Below are 21,490 nucleotides of genomic sequence, written 5' to 3'. Positions count from 1 at the left end.
TTTCCCCCCAAAGACACCCAGGAAGAGAAAGGCTCTACAAGTGGGAGTAGAGATGAGGAGGTCCCTGCAGGAAGCACTGATATGACAATGATGATAACATGGTGGGGTGACCATGATAGATGAGAATTATACAGGCCTTTGAGGTTTACAAAGTAATTTTTTGATCTTCACAACAAATCAATGGGGAAAATGCTATAGATATTATCTTTATTTTACAAATCAGAAAAGGGAGGCTAGAAGAGGCAGGTGATCTGGCCCTAATTATGCAGCTGGCAATAACCAGAAATGGGATTGGAATCTAGGTCTTGCCCACTTCTCGTACCAGAATTCCTTTGGCCCCATCTCTCATCTCTTTGCTTCCCTTCATCTTTTCCCCAACCCCCACTCTCCTCATTTCTTTCCATGGGACACATTGCCCCATCTCGGAGATTCTTCTCCACAACTGCAGGTGGGATAAGAGGAGAGCCAATAAGTCATGATAGCACTCGGCAGGAAGGCGATCACTGAAGCCAAGAACTGGGGCATCCCGATACGGATCACACAATTTGCTTTTGTTTTGTTTTTGATTTATTTATTTAATAAGCAGCAATTGTACATGGAGAGATGGTGGTGAAAAGATGGGGAGGGAAGAGAAGGGGAAGGGCCCCGGCCAGTTATAGATGGGAGGTGAAGGCTGGGAGGGAAGGCCGGAAGCCCCCCGCCGGTGTGACCCCTTCTGCCCCCAGCAGCAGTTCTCCATCAGTGGTGTGGGCCTGAGGCCCCCCCAGACAGCCACTCTCGGGCCCTACGAAACGGTCACCCTCTAACCTGGGACCCCCGGGCTGCTGACGGGAGACAAAGGCCACCGAGGGAAAACCATAGGCCTCCAGCCCCGGGGGGTGGCCCGCCCCTGGTGCCTCAAGGACGAGATCCACATCAGAGAAGGCAACCAGGGCCTGGGTGGAATCGCAGGAGCTCTTCTCCAGCTCATCGGCGACGCCATAGGCCAGAGGCCCCGGAAGCTTCCGCTGCGGGCGCAGGCGCCGGAGGTCCTCCCGGAAGTGGGGATTGAAGAGCAGGTAGAGGAGTGGGTTGAGGCAGGCCGGTAGGGGCAGCACCACGAGCAGGACTGACTTAACAGCCTCCGGGGTGACTGGGAAGAGGCTGAGCATGGAGGCAAAGCTGAGGAAGGCCACGGGGCAATAGAGGAGGCCGTCGGTGAGGATGAGCCAGGCTACGTGCCGCACCATGGCGCAGTCCCACACGGCATCGAAGTAGTCTCCCCTGGGCAGGTGGCAGTACAGTCTGATATACGCCCCCGTGACCACCAGGAAGCACAGGGAGTTCATCATCACCAAGGCTACGGAGAAGCCCAGCGCCACCGGCCGCCCCTCGGGGGGCGGGTAGGGCAGGCAGAGAGGAGAGGCCCCGTACTCCCCCACGGAGGCCAGGGGCAACGCCGCTGCCAGCCCGGCCACGATCACACAGCCCAGGGCCCCGGCTTGGATGCTGCTCATGGAAGGAGATTTCCCGTACGCCCGGACGCAGGAAATGGAGACGCTACACTGGACGGCGGCCAGAGTGAGCAACAGCACCGAGGCCTCGGAGCCAAAGACAGCCAGGAAGCCCGTGGTCCGGCAGCCCAGCCCCGTCTCCCACCGGGCCCCGTACTGGGCAAACTGGCCGAACGTCAGCGCATCCACACAAGCCAGGAGGCCGCAGGAAATGCCCGTGAGGATGTTGGCTCCCGCGATGGCTCCCACCACAAACTTGACTGGGGACAGCGGGGCAGGCCCACCCACGAAGATGGCCAGAAGGACCAGCCCATTGCACAGCAGAGAGAGGAGGACGATGGCCCACACGGCCAGCCGGATCCCCCAGCTCTCCAACAGGTGTTCACATGGCTTGAAGGGGCCTGTGGGGAGAATCAAGTCGTCAGCCTCCAGTTCTCTGCCCCATTGTATGGTCAGTCATTCAAAAGGCATTTATTATAGATCCAGCTGGGTGGCTCAGAGATAGGAGGTCCTGGGTTCAAATCTGGCCTCAGACACTTCCTAGCTGTGTGACCCTTGACAAGTCACTTAACCTCCATTGCCTAGCTCTTACCACTTCTCTGCCTTGGAACCAATACACAAATTGATTCTAAGAGGGAAGGGGGGGGGGTGCGTTGGTGTCAAAAATGTTTTATTAGATACTATGTGCTTAAGGCAATCATTTTGTACAAATAACTCCCAAGTACAACTCCCCTCTTCTTATAGCCTTGCAGGGTACTAGGGGTGGAGATGGGCGTGGGGGGTGGATTGTACTTAAGCCCCCAATACGAAGAGGAGAAACTGTCCCTGTCCTCAGGGAGCTCCTAGTCTCCCAGAAGGAGCGAGAGGGCAGCCTTTGCCCTTAGGATAACCTAAGAATTAGAATCATAGACTTGGAGCTGGAGGTCATCTAGTCCATCCTCAAAACAAGGGGCAGCTAGGTGACTCAGTGGATAGAGAAGCAGGTCTGGAGATGAGAGGTCTTGGGTTCAAATCTGGCTTCAGACACTTCCTAGTTGTGTGACCCTGGGCAAGTCACCCAACACTCATTGTTGAGTTCTTTCCACTCCTCTGCCTTGGAATCAATACACAGTATTGACTCTGAGATGGAAAGTAAGGGCTTAAAAAATAAACAAGGTCCTATGGGGGCAGCTAGGTGGCTCAGAGGATAGAATACCAGGTCTGGTGTCATAGGACTTGGGTTTAAATTTGGCCTCAGACACTTCCTAGCAGTGTGGCCTTGGGCAAGTCTCTTGACTCCCTTTGCCAAGCCCTTCCCTCTGTCTTAGAATTGATACTGAGCCAGAAGGTAAGGGTTTTAAAAAAAAAAGATCCTTTGAGACTAAATGACTTGCCAGTATTAAATGATAGTGGCAAGATCTGAACCCAGGCCCTCTCAGTCCAAACACGGTACTGAATTTTATCCTGCAGTGCCTGGCACATAGTGGGTGCTGTATAAATGCTTCCACAGCCTCCTTCTACTGTTCTAAGCTAATTATAAGAGCTATTTAAAAATAGCAAGTAGGACATGGCCCTTTGGGATCTCTTTTTTCCTTCTTCCTCCTTAGCTAGGACAAGGCAGGAAATTGAGGTGGCAGCTGTGTGAAACTACCCGCCCTGGAGCTCCTCCACTAGGGTCCATGTCCTGGCCCTGCACCAGCACTAGGAGGCGCTGTGCTGCTAAAGCTTTGGAGCTGGAGGCTGCAAAGGCTTGGAGCAGAAGCTTAGTGCACGGCAGGGCTGGACATGATGGAGAGAGGTCGGCCCCGGAGACGTGCCCTGGTCCTGAGGGGGCCATTGAGTTTAAGGGGATGGCAGGAACAGGCATGGGGTGGAAGAGAAGGAGCATGGAGTCTGGTTCTTTGAGGATTCTCCCAATGCTCTTCACCTTCACAGAAAGAACTGGTGGAGTGGGATGGGTGGGGATCAAAGCATTCTACCTTTTACATCAGGGCATTTACGGTTTTATCTGGGGGGCTTGGTTAGGTATGAGGGGGCTCTTACAACAAGGACCAATATGGGATCTGTGTGATTTGCATGATAATAAAAATAAAATTAAAAAAAAAAAAAAAAGATTATCCTGTAACTCTGGCTCCAGACACCATGCGCTTATCTCGATGGGTAATTGGTACTCGATTCCCCAAAATGGGGCCCTTTCCTCTCCTTTGAACATCTTGAATGAATTGTAGTGGGCAGAGAAAAAGGGACTTGAATTGCAGCGGGAATGATTTGGGTTAGATTTAAGAAGACTTGAAGATGCAGTATGGTAGAAAAGACATTCAATTTGGAGATGGCCCTGGGTTTGATTCCCAAGGCTGCCACTTATTACCTGAGTGACCTTTCTCTGGACCTCAGTCTTCTTATCTGTAAAAAGAGGGGAGTTGTAATTGGGAGGTATTTATATTAAATAATTGCCCTTTGAGGATCCTTTGGTGCCATATGCTACCCAGAGAGCTTTAGGAAAGGAGCTGACAACTGTTTCCAGGATGGTTTAAATGTCATACAACATGGATGGAATGGACTTGATAGCATTTAAAAAATTCTTTAAAATTCCATTCTTTTTTTTTTTTTTTAACCCTTACCTTCTGGTTTAGGTTATTGATACTAAGATTCCAAGGCAGAAGAACAGTAAGAATTAGGCAATTGGAGTTAAGTGATTTGCCCAGGGTCACCTAGCTAGAAAGTTTCTGAGGCTAGATTTGAACCCAGGACCTCCCATCTCTAGACCTGGCACTCTATCTACTGAACCACCTAGCAAACACCCCCCCTCCCATTCTTTTTGAATAAAAACACAGAAAAGAATTCTTGCTTTAGCCCACCTTTCCTGGTCCCCCAAGCTGCTTTCAGATTACTTTCCATCTTCTTTGTATCTAACTTGAATGTACCTAATTATTTACCTGTTACTCCTCCTGTTAGAATATACACTCCTTGGGGCAGGTAGTTAGCTTTCAAAGAACCAGGCCTAAAGATGTTCAAATATGACCTCAGACACTTCCCAGCTGTGTGTCCCTGGGCAAGTCACTTAACCCCAATTTCATAGCCCTTATAGCTCTTCTGTCTTGGAACTGATACCAAGTATCTTGATTCTAAGACAGAAAGTAAGAGTTGTTTAAAAAGAAAGGGTAAAAATAAATGAATGAATGAATGAATGAATGAATGAATGAATGAATGAATGAATAAATATGTGTGTGTGTGTGTGTGTGTGTGTGTGTGTGTGTATACACTTAAAGACAGGAGCTGTTTTTTGCCTTTTCAATCTAAGTACTTGGCCCAGTGCCTGGCACATAATATCAATAAATGTTTGACTGACCAAGAACATTGTATGATTCTGTTGACATTCCATCCCTCCCCACTGGAGTGTCTTAAATTGAGACAGCCTGAATAATGATGAAAAAAAAAAAGTCACGCGGTTTACTCTCCTAGATCTGTGAAATAAAGATTCTTCCCAAAGCAGAATTTCTATTCACTTTGGTTCGCTGATCCCAAAGAGCCATTGTAGACTCTCTGTATCATGTTTCAAGGTAGGGTTCAAGTCACAGTCTGATAAAAATGGGCTACTTCACCTTTTTGGTGTTTTTTCTGGGAGATGATTAGGAGAGGTATAGAATAGATCAATGATGGACAACCCTTTGAGCTTGGTGTGACAAAATTCACCAAAAAAACCGAGCATAACTCGGGTGGTGTGTCACTTCAAGAAAAAAACCATAATTTCACAATATTTATAGTTTAAATAACAAAAATGTATAATTATAATCTATAACTGTATTTAATAAACCAAAATAGGTAAGTTCATAGGTAGAATTTTCATTTCTAGTGCACAGAGTGTCTACACTACACTAGAGCAAATGTTTTATCCTCAGCCTGCGGCCCCAGACTTCTCTGTATGTGGCCGCATGTAGCTGCATGTCATAAAAAACGGCTATGCGTGTCAGTGTTGACATGCATGTCATAGGCTTGCCATCACTGGACTATAGATGGTCACCAACTAGCTAGCTAGACCTAATATGTCTGTATACATATATATACACATATATTTATATAATTTAATTATTATATATTATAATTATTTATTTATAGAATATATTTATATAATAAATTACAATCATGTGTTTATTTATTTATTTGTATTTATATAATAAATTATAGGGCTTGAGTGGGGCAAAATGCATGCCCAGAAAGCAAGTGTGACTGAAGTCATTTAATCAACACACATTTATTGAATGTTACAATGCTGCCGGGCACCGTGTTTTACCCAGGTACCATATTTAAAGAAAAGCAAAAATACAAGCCTAATCCCTGCCCTCAAAGGCCTTATATTGTAATAGAGCCTACATATTATATAGTTACACATAACATATCTTGACCTGTTACATAATTACATATTAGGAGCATACAATTTCCTTTCACCCCTCTCTTACTACCATGACCAGTTTTCTTGTCTCACCTGGGCTAGGGCTGCACTGGATGCTTGAGTGTGGCTTGGAGTCCTCCATCTCCAGCTGGAACTCATCCAGGTCAAGATCATCTGGGATTGGAAAGGAAGAGGTATATTAGAGTCCCAAGCACTACCATTAGTTGAACCTTTCTTCTTCCTCCCTTTCTAACCCCGTTGCCTCTAAAGACTTCTCTGATTAATTCCACTCAAGATCTCTCACCCCAAGCAAAATAGCATCCTCCAGCCCTCTCCTATTCATTTCTATCTTCAGGCATATCAACATCTCTCAGTTAACTGGATTATTTACTTTATGGGTTAAGCCCAGCTCACATTTTATTTATCCATTAGTATTGGCTTGACCCTCCCTGCAAATGAGCTTTAATTCCAATTCATCAAATAATTCTTCTTCAAAGCTTCTCATTTCCACAAACTCCTCAACCCAGTATTGAAGCATTCTATTATATGGCTCTCACTTGTCAGTTTATTCTTAGTTTATCTTATCTCTCTTTAGGTCCTCTCCATGTATGTCAAAATGACCTTGAAACATACTATTTCATTTCCTACCTGTCCATATCTTTGTATGGATGGTCCCCCATGGCTGGAGTTCACTCTGACTTCACCCCTGCCTCCTAGAAGCCCTAGCTTCCTTCAGAACTTGGCTCAGGGTCCTCTTTGTACTCAAAGTCTTTTCTTGACCCAATATTCACCTCCACCCACATCCCCAGTTGCTACTTCTTTTTGCCTCTTCAAATAACTTGGTGTATAGATTTTGCATTTATCATTTATTTGAGGTCATACCACAAACTCACAGGAGAATATAAGCTTCCTTCCCTTTGATTATTTTGTGCATTAATTTAAAAAAATGTTTGTGTGTGTGTGTGTGTGTGTGTGTGTGTGTGTGTGTGTGTGTGTGTTTCTCCAGGGCCTACCAAAGTGCTTGGCACAATTTCTGTTGTTGTTGTTGTCCTGCTATAGGATTACATTGGTGTGGGAAACTTCCTCTCCCAAATCAAATTGGCAATTTATAGTCTTAGAGAGTTGCCAGGGGACTGAGAGGTAAAGTGACTTCTAGTCATTTAAATCTGCTTTTCAGAGGCAAGACTTGCAGCCAAGACTTCCTGATGCCAAGCCTAGTGTTCTATCCACTATTTCCTCTCTACCCACAATTACACAGCTGATAAAAATTAATGATAATAATAATGTTCAGTGCTGTCTGACTCTTCATGACCCCATTCAGGGTTTTTAAAATTTTAACATTTATTTTTTAATATCCTGATTTTCTTTTCTTTTTTTCTTTTTCTTTTTTTCAAAGTTTTTATTTTGAATATTTCCCCTAGTTACATATTTCATGTTTTTTCCCTCTCCCCCAAGCCCCCCTAATCCCCCTTAGCCAATGCAGAATTCCACTGGGTTTTACATGTATCATTGATCAAGACCTAATCCATATTATTGATAGTTGGACTAGAGTTATTGTTTAGTGTCTACATCCCCAATAATATCCTCATCAGCCCATGTGTTCAAGCAGTTGTTTTTCTTCTGTATTTTTCCTCCCACGGTTCTTTCTTTGAATGTGGCTAGTTTTTTTGCTCTGGATCCTTGCATTGCTGCTAGTAGAGAAGTCTGTTATGTTCAATTGTACCACAGAATATCAGTCTCTGTGTACAATGTTCTTCTGGCTCTGCTCCTTTCACTCTGCATCAGTTCCTGGAGGTCTTTCCAGTTCACATGGAATTCCTCCAATTCATTATTTCTTTGAGCATAATAGTATTTCATCACCAACAGATACCACAATTTGTTCAGCCATTCCCCAATTGAAGGACATTCTCTCATTTTCCAATTTTTTGCCACTACAAAGAGTGCAGCTATAAATATTTTTGTACAAGTCTTTTTCCTTATTATCTCTTTGGGGTATAAACCAAGCAGTTCTATGGCTGGATCAAAAGGCAGATTGTCTTTTAAAGCCCTTTGGGCATAGTTCCAAATTGCATCCAGAATGGTTGGATCAATTCACAACTCCACCAGCAATGCATTAATGTCCCAATTTTGCCACGTCCCCTCCAACATTCATTACTCTCTCAGGGTTTTTTTTAGCAAATATACTGGAGCGGTTTGCCATTTCCTCCTCCAGCTCATTTGACGAGATGAAGAACTGAGGCAAACAGGGTTAAGGATCACACAGGTGGTAAATGTCTATGGCCAGATTTGAACTCAGGCTTTCCTGACTTCAGGTCTGGTGTTCTATTCACTGAGGTACCTAGCTGCCTTGATAATAATAATAGCTAGCATTTATATAAAAGCTATGTGCAGTTTAAGTTATTAAAGCTTTTGAGACACCTTGTATAGCACTTTAAAGTTTAAAAAATACATAGATTATCTCATTTTGCTCTCCATGGAAACTCTGTAAGGTAACTGTTATTCTCTCCATTTTACAGATGAGAAAACTATGGTTGAGAGAAATTCAGTCATTTGCCCAAGGCCACACACCTTATAGGCATCTGAGGCAAAATTTGAATTCAGTCTTTCTGACTCCAGGTCCATCACCACACCACCTAGCTGCCTCTAGTTGAGAGGAAATGAGTTGGCCAGACTTTATCCAGGAGATGTCCTTAATCCTCTCAATGAAGTTTCAATGAGCAGGTCTACTCCCTCCTTAGGGAGATGCTCAGGGAATCCCAAACAAAGGTTCAGCACCTGGTATGGAACTCATTAAGTTTTTGATCAGGGAAATAATATTGAAAGTTACTGTGCAGGAGCACTCTTAGGGGAATGAAGACAGCCTTTAATAATGGAAGCGATGGTCTCTGGCCTCCTTGTCCATCAGACCACATCTGGAGTATTTGGCTGACAGTATCCTATTTTATAAGAAACATTGACTGACAAACTGGAGTGTATTTAGAGGAGGGTGACGAACTGAGGAGGGAATTGAAAGCCATACCATGTAAGAGATGGCTGAAGGAGCTGGATATTTAGCCTGGAGAAGAGAGGGCTACAAGGAGAGATGATCCGCTATCTAAAAACATTTGAAGGGCTGCCATGCGTATATTTTAATGTTGTTTTAGAGGGCAAAACCAGGACAAGTAGTTAGTAGTTCAGGGGAGACAGACCTCAGCTCAGTCTAAGGAAGAATTTTCTAACAATTCATGCTGTCAGAAAAATTTAAATGCTGCTTTAAAAAGCAATGCTTTCTTTGTTTTGTTGTTTTGTTTCCCTAAGCAGTGCTTTTTCTGTTGCTAAAAGGGGTTTTGCATATACTGGATGGTCCTCTGTCAGGAGTGTTGTGGAGGGGTCTTGTACATTAGGTGGAAAGTTGGTCCCCATAAGTCTTTAAGTTTCCTTTCAGCTCTTAAGACTCAGCAATTGAATAGTATTGTCAACCAGTGTAAAATATGAGTAGGAAGGTAAATCTACTGCAAACCAAAATACACAATGTGTCTGAATGTTTAAAAAAAAGGGATTTAATGCTATCCACCTCCAGAGAAAGAACTGATGGAGTCTGAATGCAGATTGAAGCATACTATTTTCCACTTTATTTTTTTTGTGTGTATGTTTTGGTTTGGGGGTTTTGGTTTTATGTGAGCGCTCTTTCACAACATAACTGAGATGGAAATATGAAAAAAGTTGGGGAGCAGGATTTAAAACACCAATAACTAGGGACAGCTAGGTGGCATGGTGGATTAAGAGCTAAACCCTAAGCCAGGAAGTCCTGGGTTCAAATTTGACCTCAGACACTTCCTAGCTATGTGAACCTGGGCAAGTCACAACCCTCATTGCTTAGCCTCTACTGCAATTCTGCCTTGGAACCAATACACAGTATTGATTCTAAGATGGAAGGTGAGGGGTTTTATAAGAACAAACCTCGCCAAAATATCAGTAGCTGCAAATTTCAATGTTAGGGCCCCCTGACAACCCGGGCAGATAATTAAGAGTAAGTTGTGTTTATTTTGGGTCTCTGAGTCTCATGTCTCTTTCTCATATAAGTAGGTTCAAGCTTTCCCATTTGAAGCAGACCTCCCTTCCCAACTTCTTCCCAAGGAGAAAGTGGTGACTGGAGTTAGGGAAAAATTTCCAGAGCTATTCCAGTGTTTTAATCTTCTCTCCTGATGCATCTATCAATAACCCCCAAGGGTCCCCAAAGATCTCTCTTTGTTGGGGAGGCTAAGCAGTTCAGGCAAAGAACATCCTTAGAGGCTTTACCTACCCTCTTCCCTCTCTTCCCTCTCCCTCCCTCACCCCCTCCTTGGGCTCAGTAATCCTTTGAAGCCAAAATGCATGAATGAAACACAAGTGAGTGTAATAGACTCATTCTGAAGCTGGGAAAGTCACAGTCTAGGTGTTAAGTAACCATTCCTGCAACAGGAAGGAAATCGAACCTGGCTGCAGTGACAGCTTCTGGCTTTTCTTCCAGGGACTCATTAGCTCTCACAGGAAGCTCCAGGCCTCTGCCTCAGCTCCCATTACAGGCAGCAGGGAGCCCAGGAACCCAAAGCCCCACAGTTCTACTATAGAGCTTAGAACTGGTGGAAAGTTTCCCTTAGGGAAGGAAAGTTTCCACTCCTCCTTCCAGCCCCCAGAGGGAGTGTATACCAGACATCCGGAAAATCCTCCCATGGACAGCCGTCTGCTGGGACTAGAGCCAGAGAGGCTGGGCCCCTGCCTGACAAGGGTCCTGCCCCCCTCTCCAATGCTGCCCAGGGAGGAACTCTGAACGAACAGCAAAGGACATTTGGGGCCCATGGCCATTTTAAAGTGCTTTCCACACTGTCCCTCCCTCCCTCCCTTCCTCCTCTTCTTCCTTTTCTTCCTCCTCCTCCTCCTTCTTCCTCTCTCTCTCTCTCCCTTTCCTTCTTCTTCTTCTCTCTCTCCCCCTCTATTTTCATAAGTTATGCATCAGTCCATCCTCTTGGATTAAAAGGTATTTGTTTTTCTTAAATCACTCTCTACATTTGTTCTGCACTGAGCCTGATTTCTCTGTTTAGGTTGTGTGTGTGTGTGTGTGTGTGTGTGTGTGTGTGTGAGAGAGAGNTTAGATTCTTTACCTATTTAGATATTTAGTATTTAGATCCTTGATTTTATTTATGACTAGAATGAACTCAATTCACTGTCAAAGACTCAGTTCCTTCCAAAGGGTATCATGTGTAATTCTTTTTCTTTTTCTAAAACTCTTACTTTCCATCTTAGAATCAATCCTGTGTATTGGTTTGAAGGCAGAAGAGTGGTAAGAGCTAGGCAATGGGGGTTAAGAGACTTGCCCAGGGTCACACAGTTAAGAAGTGTCCAAGGTCAGATTTGAAACCTGGACCTCCCTCATCCACTGAGCTGCCTCACTTCCCCTCCCCATTAATGTCTTTTGATCATGAATTCTTAGGTTGTGTGTGTGTGTGTGTGTGTGTGTGTGTGTGTGTGTGTGTGTTTGTGTGTGTGTGTGTGTGTGTGTGTGTGAGAGAGAGAGAGAGAGAGAGAGAGAGAGAGAGAGAGAGAGAGAGAGAGAGAGAGAGAGAGAGAGAGAGAGAATTGTTTCCCCTCCCTTCTGAAGCTCCCCGCCTTGGAGCATCACTTACCTCCCAAGGGGAAGCAGTTTCTCAAATCATTGAACATCAGGCTGAAAAGGCTGTCTTTGATCTCAGAGCCCAATCAATGAAAAGGTTCTGAACCATTCTTCCCTAACCCCACCCAACTTTTCCTTTCATCTCAACTACTCCCAAGGCAACGTTCTAACTTGTCCCAAAAGATTCTCACTGTGATCACCATCCATGCCGTTATCACAGTTCTCTCTGGTAAGAATAGTGACTATACAGTAAAGTCAACTCCAGACGATGTTTGATAAGGAATAGAAAGGAAGGGGCACAAATCATCCCAAAGAGCAAACAATCAGACTTTTTTCTTCTCTATGTAGCTCTACAATATATTGTATGGGATTGGGGCTTGTTGTTTGGGTTTTGACCTTTTTTGGGACTAGGGGCAAGTAGTTGTAATTTAATTCTGATTGACTCAGATTGAGGCTGTAATAGTATATTTTCCTTAAGTCTACAGATCAACACATCGAAGTATAGTAGGAAGAGCTTTGGGTCTGGAATCAGGAGATCTGGGTACAAATACTGGTTCTACTATTAAGTATCTGTGTGACCTTCCCTTGCCCTTTTTATTTCCACATCTGTAAGATGAGGGAATTGGACTGGAGCAAGACTTATATCATGAACCCTTTGGACATGCTGGGAAGTCTTTAGACTCCCTTCTCAGAATATCCTGAATGCATAAAATAAAAACCAGGATTACAAAGGAAATCAATTCTATTGAAATACAGATATCAAAATATTAAATATAAAAGTTCACAGACTTTTAAAGGTTAAGAATCCCTGATACACTTGGTTTCTAGCTCCTCTAAAATCCTTTGCAGTGAAAGGCAGGCACCCTGACATTCAGCATTGGCAGCAGATAAATCACAAGTGGATAACTGAGACCATCCTTTGGGGTAAGGAAGGGGAGGGGCACCGATATTCTTTCCCCAACTGGACAAAGTCCAATGATTCCTCCCCAGATTATAGAACAGCACTCCCAAATAGTCCTCATTTGGCAGGAGCTTCCCTCTTTCCCTCCCTTTAGCTTGTACCCTGACTCATTCTCCCAGAGTCACTTTCCTACAAGTCCCATATCCAGCCACCCAGCTCACTTCACTCACAGTGACTCTCTGTATGACTGCCAAGGAGACCAGGGGGCTTCTTCATGGCCTCTTCCTCATCCACGTGACTGTCCTCAGCCTCCCACTGGCCAGAAGCTTTGAAGAAGCCAGCACACGTGCTATACGCACAGCACTGATAGGCATAGGGCACCTCTAGGATCCTGAGGAGGAAACATTGGGAACCTTGGAAAAACCTGGATCAGTCTGGATCAAGTAACTTCTAGCTCAAGTACCAAGCACCCATGACACTCTCCATCTCAAATCTTACACCATTCAGAACTCCTTGTTCATGATATATGTTTATAGGGTTCATTTTGGAGCTGAGCTCATAGGCCTTACAGGGTATTGGGTTTCCAGTAGAGTAGAAAGAATTCTGGATTTGGAATTAAAGGAGTTGAGTTCAAATCTCAGCCTTGCCACTCATGATCACTCTATCCTAGGGAAAATCACTTCTCCCCTCCAGTTTCTCTGTTGTATAATAAAACGTTGGACTAGAGGACCTCTAAGATCCTTTCCCTTTCTCGGTCAATGAGCCTAGAATTTGGATAGCTTAAAGGTCCTTCTGTTCCTTTTTTTGTTGTTGTTGTTGTTATTTTTTTAAACCTTTGCCTTCTGTCTTAGAATCAATACTAAGTATCAGGCCCAAGACAGAAGAGTGGTAAGGGCTAGGCAAATGGGAATTAAGTGATTTAGTTAAGGTCACAAGCTAGGAAGTGTCTGAGACCACTTTAGAACCCAGAACCTCCCAACTCCAGGCCTGACTCTCAATCAACTGCCCCAGTCCTCCTATTCTTTTCTCACCCCCCTCCCCCTTCTCAGAGATGAGGCAGGGAACTAGGAGTGACTCTCATTATTATCTATAGAAATAGGCCTAGGGGGAAGAAGCAATTAACCAGTAGTCACATAGCATCTCATGGAAACCACTAGGAAGCATCCTCAGGAACTCTCACCATCCTACCTCCCAGACTAAAACTCCTCTGTGGTATGTGAATAGGGCTGAGATGGAGGGTATGGCATTCTCTATCATTCTCCCTTCTCACCTTTCCAACTCTGCCCTCCTGGGCACCCCAGAACTGGACTCTGTACCCTCTGCAGGCAGCATTGTTTGGCTTCACTGTTTAATTAGTGCCCTGCAGGCACCTCATTAATCTGTAGCAGACAAGACCTGGGCCACACAGACTGCACTGTCCTGAATGGAGGAGGCCTGGATGTCATTAGCAGAGAGGGACTGTTTTTTAGCATGTTTTTCTACTCATCCATTCCCCAGGCTCTCACCCTGGTTCCAGGTACTCAGCCATGGCCAGGGTGAGGATGGGAAGCATGAGTGCCCAGAGCTGATGAGAGACTCAGGGAAGGTCCCCTGGGATTCCTAATTAGGGCAGCTCTGGACCACCCAACACAAAAGAATGCCATCATCCCTAAGCCAGTAATCAATGGGTAGGTTGGAATGGTAAAGAAATAGGAAGGAGAGAAGGCAGAAGGCCTTAAATGGATTTTTTTTTTTAATCCTTACCTTTCTTCTTGGGATCAATACTGTGAATTGGTTCCAAAGCAGAGGAGCATTAAGGGTGAGGCAATAAGGGTTAAGGGACTTGCCTGGCTAGGAAATATCTTAGGCCAAATCTGAACCCAGAACCTCCCATCTCCAGGCCTGACTTTCAATCACTGACCTACCAAGCTGCCCCACCCCCCCTTAAATGGGTCTTAAGGAGAAATTATCAAAAACAATAAATCTTGACTTATCCCATCTCCCGCAGGCTCAACCAAGACCCAAGATGTGTCCAAGATCACTTAATTACTTAACCCTTCTCAGTGTCTTTGCTTATGAAATAATGCTAGTAATATTTGTACTACATACCTCATAGGGATAAAACAGGATGTAAATGTTATTAATACCAATAACAAAAGGCATATTTTAAGCTCCCATGGTCCTCCCCACCAAACTTCCAAGCCTCAGAAAAGGATGGGATAGTAAAAAGAGATCTGGACAGGAAGAAACTCCTCTGGTATGGATTCTACTGAGTTCCAACCCCATCACACTAGCGGTGGGACCTTGGCCAAACCACTTTCCCCTCATAGGCCTCAGTTTCCTTGCTTGTAAGATGGACTAGATGCGGCCCAAGAATCCTTTCAGCTCTGATGACCTAGCTTTCTATAGCTTTGACACCTAGTGGACATTCTGTCTGTCCTTGGGGGAAATCTCTGCCAACCTGGGAAAGAAGTAGGGCCTCTCACCTCAGCTTCGGGAAACTGTCCTTAGAGAAGGCCTCAGAGAGAGATGGGTTGCCTTTGAGCTTGAGATGTACCAGTCCACCGAGTCCAGCCAGTGGGAGTGTGGTCAGTCGATTGTGCGTCAGGTCCCTATCACAGGCAGAAGGAAAGACAAATAGTATGATAGGACAGCTCCTATCGGGTATAAGGCAGAGGCGGCTGATTATCAGCAGTACGATGATTCGAGACAATTCCAAATGACTCAAGAAGAAAAATGCTATCCATCTCCAGAAAAAGAAGTGATGGAGTCTGAATATAGGTCAAAGCAGACCGTTTTTCACTTTATTTTCTTCATAACTTTTTTTAGTGATACATGTCTTCTACAACACGATGAATATGGAGATATGTATTGCATGACTGCATACGTGTAGCAAATTGCTTGATATCTTGGGGAGGGGTGAAGGAAGGGAGAGAATGTGGAACTCAGTGAGAGAAAACGAATGTCAAAAATTGTTTTTACATGTAATTGGAGGAAAAAGAGAAAATATTTGTTAAAAAAAAAAAAAGATGGAGACAGCCTTTAATGAATCTGGGAAGAAGGGCAAGATTAGGGTTAGCGTGGGTCCTTCCCTTGGGCAAGTGCCAGGGAGAGGGCTTTGAAAATGTGAGTAAGGATTTATTCTGAGTCCTCTGTGGTCCTCACTGAAAGCACTTTAATAAAATGTCCCCAGACTCCACAAAGGCAGCAGTAGGGATTGAGGGACTAGGAACTGAGAATAAGAGGAAGCTAAAGACTGAACAAAGAAGGTTAAGGTGCTTGGAGAAATCTAGTTAGGAATCCAGTCCTTTCCAAAGCTCCAGAATCTTTGGGCCTGGGACACACAAACTGGTTCATATCCTCAGATGCTGTAAGTCCCCCACCTGGTGAGGCCAATCCTCAGGGCCCAGGCCCTGCTGGAGGTTTTCTGTCCTTCCTAGGAGAGCATATGCTAATTGGAAACGCGCCTATTTGTGTTATAAAATGTGTTCTTTTTCCATCCCTTCCTCTTGTCAGAACAAGAGGTCACTGTCTGTGGTCTCACTGGAAGCCCTGATCTGGAGTCAATGGTCTGGGAATCCTTTTGCAATGCAGTCGCTTTCAGAGGCGAATAGAGTTGAGAGCCAGGAACACCCATGTTATTCTACCGGAGGAACATAGGGGGCCAGTGCTCCAAAGCAAACACCACATCCACAGACTGTGTCTGAGAGGCGGGCTGCAATTGTGGGAAGAGCCCCAGACTCAGGAGCCTGGTGGCCTAGGTTTTGATGCTGCTTCTGCCACTGATTTGTGGTACATGTGTCCTTGGATACTTTACTTTATTTAAAAGCTTCAAAAGGGCTTTGAGGGGCAGCTAGGTGGCTTGGTGGATGCAGCACCAGGACTAGAAATAGGAAGTTCTGGGTTCAATATGGCCTTAGTTCCTAGCTGTGTGACGCTGGGCAAGTCACTTAACCCCCATTGCCTAGCCCTTACCACTCTTATGCCTTGGAGCCAATACACAGTATTGAGTCTAAGACAGAAGGTAAAAAAACAACAACAACCTTAACTCCTCATCTACAACAAGAAAAAATGTAGTACCTACTATGGCCACCTCACAGGGCAGAGGGAAGGATGATGCTTGTGAAAACACTTTGAGAAGTAGAAAGCATCTTTAAACTCTAAGGGACTGCATTTGTCCTTGGTTCAGAAAGTCACTTCACCTCAGCCAGGAAGAGCATCAGTTTATAAGTGATACCTAGAAACCTTTCCATTTCCATAGAAGGTATTATCTCTAGTGATAGGATGGTACAGTGGAGAGGTCAGCTTTGGCTTCTGGAAGTACTGCCCTGCCATACAATGGCTAAGTGTACCTGGTCAGTCAATCAATAAATATTAAATGCCTACTATGTGCCCTGGGGGATGCTGTAAGTAGCTGAGCCATGGCTGAGCAGCAGTCTGGAGGGAATTTTCACACTCTTATCTACATAGATGAAGTCCTGGGTCTAGCCCAGAGAATGAGAGAGTGAGACAAATAGACAAAGACAAAGAGAAACACAAAGAGAGAGGGTGAGGGAGAGAGAGGAAAGAGCAGAGAGAGGGAGAAGAAGAGAGGGAGACAGAAAGAAAGGAGAAAGAGGAGAGAGAGAGAAGGGAAAGGGGGGGAGACACAGAGAGAGAAATAATGTGGCATAGTGGATTTGGCAACAGGAAGCTCTTAGTTCAAATCCTACCTTGTACACTAATGAACTGTGTGATCCTAAGTAAGTTATTTAATTTTCCCAGCCTTAATTTCCATAACTCTAAAGTGGTGGTGGTGGTGGATGGGGTGTTGAATTCAGCTAAGGCTTGTAAGCTCCTTTCCTGCTCTAAAGCTATGATCCTAAGATCTTTGTAAAAATGTAAATTTCTTACAAGTAGGGATTATTGTCTTTATCTCCCCATAATCTAACACAGTGCCTGGGACATAGCACACTTAATAAATGTTTGTTGATGGACTGACTCTTCCTTCTTTAGAACTTAGTTTATCAGGATGATAGCCTCCGGCAGTCCTCTCCCAAAATGGCTCATTCTAAACTATCATCCCAAACAGTGGGCCCCTGGCTAATTTTGGGACCGGCTGGCTTAGCACCCATATTGGTCAAAATGTTTCCATCTCTGTGAAGAAATCTCACTAGGAGGAATGCCAGGTGTCCTGAGATTCTTTTTGGTGAGGGAAAGGCAGGAGAGTAGTTAGTGAGAGGGGGTAGATGTGTACAATGAGGGCTGGCAGTGTGGAAATGTTGGAACATGTTCATAGAGAATGTTCTTAGTTTTGGAGGTCATCCCACTGTTATCTTGCCCTCTGGACTATCAGAGGGTCTGGCCCAATGAATGATTGGCAAAGAATCCACCACCCAGTGTTGCATGACCAAACAATTACAAGTACTCCCTCCTTGGGGCAGGTATCCCCCCTACCTTGCACCCCATTGCCCCCAACCTGATCGACTGGCTTTAAGTCCTAGCTCCTATCCCATGTAACCAGAGAAAGGGGAAGGCAAGCTGAGTACTTACAACTTGATGAGGGAGTGGAGAGTTACAAAAGCTTCAGGGTGAATGAATTGGATGACATTCCAGCTCAGGTCCCTACAGTATCAGAAGGAAATAGTGGAGGTGAAGTTAAAAAAGGGATTGAGGCTGCTTGCTATCCAGCTGACTTGGTTTCCCCATCCAATATCCTCATGGCTCTTCATAAGACTATAACTTATTCAAGCAGGTTCATCTCTGGTCCCCCAAGGGACAGAGGAGGCTAGTCTCAAAGACCCACAGACCTTTGGGCACCAGCCCAAGAAACAGTGTGAGAACCACAGACAAGTGGTTCAGGACCAGATGGGTAAGAGAACGTGTTAGGCAGTCTCCAAATAATTGTCTCAGTCTCTAGAAGCAAGAGAGAGTATGTGTGGCTTCCCCGGTTACATATAGGTGTATGTATGGATTTTATCTGGCTATGCATGTCCCCATATATGTGTTGAACACCTGTGTATCCATATGTGTATAAGCATGTAAGTGCGCATATGCATCTGTGTGTGTGCATACCTATATATATAGGTGTGTGGGTTTTGAATGTTTATGTGGTGTTATTAGGGGAGGGGTGCCTTCTTATATTATGCATATACATGCTGGGGGCACGGGAGAGAGCAGTGCCTCCTGCCAGAAGCATGGTGCCCTTCCTGAGAACTCCCCAGAGCATTTGAGGCTATCATCGAGGCACAGGGAATTATCTAGTACTCACAGGGCTCGAAGGGCACTCAGCTGGCTGAATGTGTCAGCACCGATTTCCCACATCTGATTGTGCTGGAGGCCACTAGGGCAGCAAGAGAAAACAGGGTGAGAAAAGAAAGGAGACACTGGGGACACTCGGGCTCTGGTCTCCACTCTAAGAGGAGGGAGGAAGCTCCCCATTTCTCTTGGCATAGGAAGAAAGGGCCCAGCCCAAGGAAGTCACCAGGATTAAGTGGAGCAGATGGGTATCCGGTTGCCTTGAGTAAGTGGGTCAAGAAACAAAGCCACAAAACCACCAGTGTGGCCCTGAGGAGTCAGTTTTCAGAGCTCCCACTGGGTCTGGCTCCCGGCCCCATCCCTTCTCTGTCACTAGACCCTCCCACTCTCTGGACAAGGTATCCTCCCTAGATCCCTAAATCAATTGGGGGGTACCCCACTTGGGATTTGACTGAAGTAAGGGTTCCCTGAATTAATCAATCCATTAAATTGTCCCGTAGATTATAGCAATCTTTCCCACTTTCAAGGATTTGTTGTCCCTCCTATTAGGTCCTTGGATCAGTGGTGTGATTCCTAGGCTCCTTGAATAGTTGGGTTCTACTGTCCCACAGGCAAATTGGTGCCCCTTCATAAGTCTTGAGCTTTAGGGAAGTTGTCTTCAAAGTATGGACCAGGGCACCCTGGGGGGCTGTAGCAGGACCTCAAGGGAGCCCTGGTATGAACCCATTGGATATGTAATTACATCCCACTCTTTTGGAGAGAGCCAATTGAGAGATTGGTCTTCAACTTGATTATGCCTGTTCTTCACCCATGGTAGCTTAACACTTTTCCACTTTACCCCTTTCTACTTCAATACAATCTTCCAGCCTACCCTTTTCTGAACCAGGCTTTAGCCCTTCTGTGAAGTTATAAACGAACCCCAATCTGGACAGCCATGGTAGCTGCACAGTAGCCACTGGAAAACCCCCCTTGTCATTGTTTCCATGGGCTACCTTCTCTCCTCAGCATAATCACCAGGAAAAAAGAATACATTTTACTTGTAAGGGGCATGATCAAAAAGTCTGGGAACCACAATTCTAAAGGAAGAGTGGCCAGCACTGGAGAAAAGCATCCTGGTCTTGGGTTAGAGAACAGAACTGGCTCTGGCTTTTCTCTCTATCTCTATTGGATCTGTTCAATTCTTCCTTGAAACCTAGAAATCCTGAGGAATTCCTTGGATGTAATATGGAGAAAGCCTCAGGAATGTGAGGAAATCTCCTTTCCTAGGAATTGTTAAGGATAGGGTATACTTTAAGGGCAGCTAGGTAGCACAGTGGATAGAGAACCAGGCCTAGAATTGGGAGGACCCAGGGTCCAATCTGGCCTCAGACACTCCCTAGCTTGTGACCCTGGGCAAGTTGCTTACCCCCAATTGCCCGCCCTTACCACTCTTATGTTTTAAAATCAATATACTTAGTATGGATTCTAAGACAGAAGGTAAGAACTTAAGGAAAAAAGAACAAGATATACTCTGTCCTTCCTAACACACCCTCCTCTCCAGTGAAATTCTGATGCTGATGGGCACATAGGATAAGGGATAGCTCAGGCCCGAATGGACGCAGAGAGGGTAGAGAAGGTCAAGCCCAGACCTGTCAGCCCCAAGCCAACTTTGTGCCTACAGAGCCCAAAAAGCAACTCTTTAAAGAAAAAAAGCACCATTTCCCAATGTAATTCCAGGTTGTTTCCTAGATTTGGCTTGGCCCTGCTATAATCTAACCATATAGAGCTGTCTGTATTCACCCTCTCCCCTGCTTTTCCCCCTTCTCGCCATAGCACACCCCCATCTCCCTACCTATCCTTGCAGGGATGAGAATGGTCCAAAGCTGAGCTTCTAACCAAGCTCCTCAAGAAAGTCTTCCCTCCTACTTTTCAGCTGACAGATAGCTCTTCCCTCTCAACCCGTTCCCTTTTATTGCATTTATAGATTTCTGTTGATGCCATGTGTGTATTCCTCTTGTCCCCCTCACCCTCTACTGCTCCTGAGCCATCAGATCGCTGGGGACAGGGTCCATGCCTGCTCCTTACTCTTAACCCCCAAGTGCCTCCTCCAGTGCTCTGGACCCAGTGTGCACCAAAATGACGGCAGAGAACAATGATAATACCTCCCACTTCTCAAGGGCTTGAAGGTTTGGAAAATACAATTCTGAGAATCCTGGACATAGATGGCATAAATCTCTACACCAGCAAAAAGCCAATGTTCACTTTTGTCCCTTTCTGCCCCGTTCCTCCAGTCTGGCTCTGGGAAGCCAGCTTGGCCTCCCCAGCCTCCCTCCTTCTGACTCACATTTCTTCCAGTTTCTGACACCTGCGTAGGCTGGGCAGCTCCTCGATATGATTATGAGAGAGTTCACTGCGGGGAGGAAGGGAAAAGCCAAGAAAGGAGATGAAGCAGCAGGCTGTGTGGAGGGGAAAGCTGATCTGGGGGAAGGGGAGGAGAGGGGTGCCATGGGGAAGGCAGAAGGTCCCAGAGGCACTTGCTAGAGGCTGACATGACTTGCTACTCCCTCCCAGCCCTCTTACCTCTACTAAGCCTTCACACCTACAGCTTGGCCAGGAGAGTCCAGCATGGCATTTCTCCTGGGAGACCTGGCCCAGCTTCATTGACTAGGGGCTGGGAAACACTGGTTAAGGGGAAGGAATAGGGGCTTGAGAGACCTGTGAGGGGAGCAGAGGATGGAGAAGCACTGAGAATGGAGGGAAAGAGACTAGGGGGAATAGTGGACAGAGCCAGGGACTACTCGGGATGGAAGCAAATGAACAGAATTCGAATTATGTCAACTGATGCAGTTTTGTGCAAATGATCATTCCAATGAGTTCTGGGGCCATCTGCTCAGACATCTTTG

General features: G+C 45.4%; 1 protein-coding gene across 1 annotated transcript in view; it reads right to left on the bottom strand.

Annotated features, from left to right (window-relative positions):
- Positions 1–594: 594 nt before the first annotated feature.
- The window catches only part of LGR6 (leucine rich repeat containing G protein-coupled receptor 6), a 186,124-nt gene continuing 165,228 nt past the window's right edge, over positions 595–21,490 (bottom strand). The window contains exons 12-18 of the mRNA XM_044674923.1: positions 20,932–20,997; positions 18,622–18,693; positions 17,904–17,975; positions 14,858–14,983; positions 12,623–12,783; positions 5,956–6,036; positions 595–1,894 (exon numbers count right to left, since the gene is read on the bottom strand). Of these exons, the coding sequence (XP_044530858.1) occupies positions 654–1,894; positions 5,956–6,036; positions 12,623–12,783; positions 14,858–14,983; positions 17,904–17,975; positions 18,622–18,693; positions 20,932–20,997 (1,819 nt within the window). The 3' untranslated portion in view covers positions 595–653. The remainder of the gene's footprint in view (positions 1,895–5,955; positions 6,037–12,622; positions 12,784–14,857; positions 14,984–17,903; positions 17,976–18,621; positions 18,694–20,931; positions 20,998–21,490) is intronic.

This window comes from Gracilinanus agilis, chromosome 4 (assembly GCF_016433145.1).
Source record: "Gracilinanus agilis isolate LMUSP501 chromosome 4, AgileGrace, whole genome shotgun sequence".
Taxonomy (NCBI): domain Eukaryota; kingdom Metazoa; phylum Chordata; class Mammalia; order Didelphimorphia; family Didelphidae; genus Gracilinanus; species Gracilinanus agilis.
This window is presented reverse-complemented; position numbering and strand designations above follow the sequence as displayed.